Source organism: Aplysia californica, unplaced genomic scaffold, assembly GCF_000002075.1.
Source record: "Aplysia californica isolate F4 #8 unplaced genomic scaffold, AplCal3.0 scaffold00452, whole genome shotgun sequence".
Taxonomy (NCBI): Eukaryota; Metazoa; Mollusca; class Gastropoda; order Aplysiida; family Aplysiidae; genus Aplysia; species Aplysia californica.
The window spans coordinates 472,467-479,118 of record NW_004797722.1 but is presented as its reverse complement, the minus strand read 5'-3'; the positions used below and the strand labels follow the sequence as shown (position 1 = coordinate 479,118).

At 39.8% G+C, this 6,652-nt stretch overlaps 1 protein-coding gene across 1 annotated transcript in view; it reads right to left on the bottom strand.

Moving 5' to 3' along the window:
- The window catches only part of LOC101860836, a gene marked incomplete at its 5' end in the record, with an annotated part of 17,449 nt that overhangs the window by 1,995 nt on the left and 8,802 nt on the right, over positions 1-6,652 (bottom strand). The window contains 1 exon segment of the mRNA XM_013086288.2: positions 3,848-4,001. Coding sequence (XP_012941742.1) covers positions 3,848-4,001 — 154 coding nt within the window.

Here is a 6,652-nt window from a genome sequence, read left to right as displayed (position 1 = left end):
AAAGAGAGGGGGAGATGTTTAGTTTTTAGTTTTAGTAAGAGTTTTAGGCACCTGCAACACAATAAGGTCATGTAAGTGCCGAAGATTAGAGGTGTTACAAGAGAGTAACAAACACAAAATAGAAGGAGGAGGAGAGATCAGGACGATAGACGTTTGATAGGAAAGAAGAAGCAAACCACACCAGAGCACCCGCCAACCACCCACAGAGGGGGAGAGGAGAGAGGGGATGGAGGGAGGGAAGGGAGAGAGTGAGACAGGAGAGGGAGAGAGGAGGGGAGAGAGGAGGGGAGAGAGGAGGGGAGAGAGGAGGCGGAGAGAGGGTAGAGAGGGGATAGAGGAAGAGAATTTGTCTTTATAAAAGGCACTATATACGAATTGTCACATTTGACCCAGTCGTTTCACAGATAAAAGTCAAAGTTTGAGGTCCTGTCTCTTAAATAACCTTTACAGTGTTTCAAGGGGCGTTAAACCTAAACAATATGAGTGGTTGGCGGGTGCTCAGTGTTTTTTCCGGTGTGTTTTCTCCTTCTTCCTTATTTTACACCTTTTGTCCTTTCTCTCCTTCTCTTTTGTGTCTGTTGCTCTCTTGTAGTAACACCTTTAATCTTCGACATTTACATGATCTAATTGTTACAACACTTGCTCATCAACACCGTTGTGTTACCTTTACTTATATCATATTGAAACTCTGTAGCACCTCAGATCTTCGACATTTACATGACCTTATTGTCAGGGGCGTGGCGTCACTTCCAGAGAAGGTGGCGCCATGAACAAATTTATCACAACGAATAGTATTGCCTACTTATTACAGGCCTACTTATTATATGCGAGAAGAACAGATAAGTGCTGGTACAATCTTGTATATAGATCGAGAGAGAGTTCAGCGCTCAAGATGCGCATAATCACATCACATCTAATCACACACACAAAACAATAACTTCCAACTGATCAACAGAAAACCACTCATTCACAGTCAAGAACTCGCATGCACTATTGCCCTCGGGGCGTCTTGACATAATGACCCCATTCCCTGATTCCTTGCAGTTCTGGTTTCTAGAAAGCAGACAATAAAACCTATTTTTAGACAGCTCGCTACCATGCCATGTGGCCATGTCCAGGCTAACTACCACTCCATCCCCTCCCAACCATACAGGCGCCAAATCCATCTTGGCCCTTTGGCCCAACAGTACAATCTCTTAGTGTGATGGGATGGGAGTACCTGTTGTAGTATTTTTAGCTGAGTTATATTCTTGGTGATATCTCTTTTGTCTTCCGCCAAACGTCTGGATGGGGTATTAAAGAAACTTTTTTGCTATTCTTGGAAAGAAAACCCTGTTTTCAACTGATTGAATCAAATACTTTTTAGATCATTTTGAATTATTTTGACCAGACTTTACACCTAAACAATGAACACCCAGATGGGTTCAGGCAGAGACACTGGTTCAGGTTAGGCCGATCTGGGTTCGGCGCCCTCGGTGACGTCAGACGTAGGGAACGAAAGACGCGGGGAGACCCTTGCGACCGGCAACGGGAGGCTTACCCTGGGCTTACCCACCCTCCTCCCACTAGCCTAATTATAGATACCTTAACTAAAGACTGGAGTACTTAGGAATAAGAGATTGGTTCGAAAACAATAATGTGATATTTTGTTAGGTTTGGGAACATCGTATTCCCTGTTTTGAAGATCCTTTCTCCATTTCAAAGGGTGGCGCCATGGCGCCATTTGCGCTTGGAGAGCCACGCCACTGCTTATTGTGTTACAACTTTAACTCATCTGTACTTGAAATACATAGCAACTCTTACTCTGATCGTCGGCATTTACATGACCTTATTATGTTACAACTTTAACTCATCTGTACTTGAAACACATAGCAACTCTTACTCTAATCTTCGGCATTTACATGACCTTATTGTGTTACAACTTTAACTCATCTGTACTTGAAATACATAGCAATTCTTACTCTAATCTTCGGCATTTACATGACCTTATTGTGTTACAACTTTAACTCATCTGTACTTGAAACACATAGCAACTCTTACTCTAATCTTCGGCATTTACATGACCTTATTGTGTTACAACTTTAACTCATCTGTACTTGAAATACATAGCAACTCTTACTCTAAACGTCGGCATTTACATGACCTTATTGTGTTACAACTTTAACTCATCTGTACTTGAAACACATAGCAATTCTTACTCTAATCTTCGGCATTTACATGACCTTATTGTGTTACAACTTTAACTCATCTGTACTTGAAACACATAGCAACTCTTACTCTAATCTTCGGCATTTACATGACCTTATTGTGTTACAACTTTAACTCATCTGTACTTGAAACACATAGCAACTCTTACTCTAATCTTCGGCATTTACATGACCTTATTGTGTTACAACTTTAACTCATCTGTACTTGAAATACATAGCAACTCTTACTCTAATCTTCAGCATTTATATTATTATGACCTAATTGTTATAACATTTACCCACCAAGAGCGCTGAGTTACAAGTACTTGAAACACAATGCAGCTCGTGTAAAGTGCCCCATACACTCTCAAATTTGTTTAGCAAAACATTTTTTTAATCAATTTCTTTTTGACAGTTTGACGTTTGCCCGACACGTTCAAATCTTTTTGTTAAACATTAGTTTGTGTCAAGAGTTTGTAATGGACGGACCAATAGCGTTGGATCTTGCGAGGAAAAACAAAAAGGAAAAGAAAGTAGGCCAAATGTGAGGCAGCGTGGCGGAATCAGGCTCTCGTCAATTTTGGGGCATGTGGAGATATTCGTATCATCTTAAAGCTTGTTCACCTGTCTTTATTTGCATGAAATAAATATCCTATTATCTTGAATACAAGTCGAAAGAAGGAGACGGGGATCACCTGTTTTCAGAGGTAAGATTAGTAAGAAAATGGCCGCCAAAGATAAGCTATTTAATTAGCTTAAGAGTCCGCGGTAACTGAAAATTTACATTTTGTTCCTTTAATCAACGCTTTTCAGAAAAATCCACACAGAAATGTGTTCTTTAATGGGCATGAAAGGTGTTGAGAAAAAAACACAAAAATTTGATAAAAATTAACAAAAATGCAAGTTTCTTCACTTTGATTATTTTGACGAGAACCTGATTCCACCACGCTGCCTCACATTTAGGTTTCCCCCTGTGACCGTGCCGGTGTTTCTTGACAACGCAGGAATAAAAGAGCACCAAAAAACAAAACAAAAACACAATGAAGGCTCGTAGACATCATCTGCACCGGCCCCAGACTTTTGAGAATCATCCAATTTCCTCAACTACCTTCGAAAACTCGTCCGCGTTGAGTTAATTTTCTATTTAAATTTTTCTTTTGTGGTACCTGCATACCACTCCCCGTATTTCAGCAGCAGAGCGTCATAGGCAGCTTCTTTTTAATCTCAGCCACATATTCTTTACTATTAACTGTCCATAGTTCGGGCAAACTCTGGTACACTTCAATGAGCTCCAGAATATTTTTTCATCCTTTAGTGGTGCCATGATGATGAGTGAAAAGTAGATTTCTTCTATCCGGCAGCAACTGAAAAAAGAATGTTTGCACAAAACAATTTGATGAAGCCCACACACACTCAAATAGTTGGACGGTTTGATAAAAAATATCAACTGAAAACTGATCCGTCAAATATTTGACATCAAATTATTTTGACCATCAAACACGCCCACACACGATCAAAAACCTATCCAAAATGTGTGTCAAACATATTTGATCAAACCATCATACAAAATTGAGCGTGTATAGGGCACTCAACACCTCTAATTTTGGGAATTTACATGACCTCATTGTCACCACATGTTCTCACTAGGAGCGCTGTGTTACCTGTACTCCCAAGAGCCACCCTCTGTTCTAAATCGTTGCAGCCCGGACGGTCACACAGGAACTTGCAGCGGGTCCAGCATTTCAGGGCTCTCTGAGGCAGGGATGCGTCAATCCACGACAGGAATGTGTAGTGTGCACAGTTTCCCTTGAAACTCTATACATGTCGTTGTAAGTAAATATGTAAGTTTATTTGTGTGTAATGCAGTAAAAGTAGCCGAAGTGTTTAAGGTGGGGATTAACAATTTCCTTTACTACCACTATTAATTCTAAAATCATCACCTCTCTCAGATCAATGACTTACATCTATAATCCTGGAATCCCTATCCGCTATTACAGTTAATTGATATACTAAGTGTGCATGTAATACACTATTGGACACAATCATATGCACTTTTTTCAACTAATCAGATGGCGTCAATCTCATAGAAATGGGCAACGGAAAAAAACAACCAACAAAACAAACAATTTCCTTTGATGGGCAAAATTCAATCAACAAAAAATTAAGTGAAATTCATCTTCAATTTCATGAGGGTTGCACCTCTCACGTAAAGATGATTTTTTAAAAAGATTTCCACTGATATAGATTGTTATTTAATGGAAGGCTATACATGACGCTGATTGGTAATTGGTAACGCAACCGTTAACTTAGCCCAGCCCTTACTAGCCTGACTCGTGTAGTCTCGCATCAGTGGCGAACGGTCCACATCATCAAATAACCACTGCTTCCCTTCCTAATTTTGGAACATCGTCACAGTCAATTTCACCCAGACCTCATAAATTAAATGTGATAAGACGTTCACAATCACCAATGAGCAGTCGCCTATGCTTAACATCCAAAACTGTTTCATTGCCACGGAAACACCCTGTTGACCCCTTTCGGGCCACTCCATAAGCAGTCACAAGCTTTGATTATGTAAGCTTAAAGTGAGGCTTGAAGAGCCTACAAAAGAGTTGACGGGAACATGCGCACAACCTTCAAATCTGTTTCATTTCCACATAATAAATACCCTGTCCACCCCTTTCGAGCCACTTTCATAAGCAGCCACAAGCACTGATAATGTAAGGTAACTATTATTAGACTGGTCGAGTCTACCTACAAAGGTAAGGGGAACTAGATCTAACTCCTAATAATCTTATGACTGCTGTCGATGCTTGTTTGTTTGTTTTTTCCGTTACTTTTTATCGCCCTATAATCAGATCGTGACCTCGATTATGACACCGGCTCCTGGTCGCGAAAGGCTGGATCTAGATCTAGACAAATTCAAAAACAGCCAATTTTGAAATAAAAAATGATAATTGTCATTGTCACGTATGACTTGTAGTATTGACATCTCTGCTTCTTTGTTTTTGTCATTTAGTCTTAGTTGGAATAAATATTTAATGAGATACTTTCCCGATTATTGTCTCAAGTAAGATTCTTGTGTGACATCTCTATAATCTAGTTCCTGGCATATTATTATGCATGTGATTGTAAGCCTACGTGTGTGTGTGCATGTGTGTGCGTGTGTGTGTGTGCACGTGCGCTTGTGTGTGTGTGTGTGTGTGTGTGTGTGTGTGTGTGTGTGTGTGTGTGTGTGTGTGCGTGTGCGTGTGTGTGTGTTTGTGTGTGTGTTTACACGTGGTGAAACACAAAACCAATGTGCCTGGATCTGGACAATAAAGATGTATCTTATCTTAACTTACCTATCTATCTATCTATCTATCTATCTATCTATCTATCTATCTATCTATATATATATCTATCTATCTATCTATCTATCTAGCTAGCTATCTATCTATCTATCTATCTATCCATATATCTATCAATCTATCAATCTATCTATCTATCTATCTATCTATCTATCTATCTATCTATCTATCTATCTATCTATCTATCTATCTATCTATCTATCTTTCAAATGGTTGTAGGCCCTGTTTCAGCTTGTCGATTTTACTCCCAATTACTACGAACTGCAAGTAGCGCATATGTTTAGTTTAGTTTTAGTAAGAGTGTTACGGCGCTTATAGCGTAATAAGGTCCTATATGTGAGGAGACGAATAGATGTGTCTGTCACAAGAGAGTAACATACTTTTCAAAAAAGGAGGAGAAATGAGGACGATAGATGTTTGATAGGAAAAAAGGAGCAAACCACACCAGACCACCCGCAAACCACCCACTCGCATAGGTTTACCGCAAGAAACTAAGGTTTTTCACAAAAGAAATAATTATTCATGTCAAATTAGAGTTAATAAAATTCATGTCAAATTAGTGTTAACAAAGATCGTACAATATAACAATATAGTTCACTCCTCTCTTTGAGCCAATTAAAAAAGTGTCCCCAAAATCCGGAGGGAGTCTTCCTTGAAAAAGTGCCCGCTTTCCGAACAGAGTTACCCTTCTTGTGTGAAAAACAATAAAAGTGAAACCAACAAATTGTGCTATTCCTATTCTTCTTCTGGAGAAACGAAAGAGAGCTTCAAAAGAAAGACTGCAGCGCCATCTGAACCAATGCGCGGACTTCTGAGAACAACTTTTTGGCGAGTGAGCTATCTTGTTATGTGCGATCTTTGGTATTAACATGTATCCATGGGGATCCCTCATGTTGGATTGAGAGTTATTGAACAATATTTCAATTATCGTTGTATCTATTAATTTATGCCTTAGCCATCTTTTCTCTACTTCATCTCCCCCCTCCCATCCCCCAACCCTAAACCCGTTATCTCCACATCCCATCCCTACCCCTCCCCCTTCTTTTTACACACACACAGCTAGACACGCTCACGCGCACACGCGCGCACGCACACACACACACACACACACACACA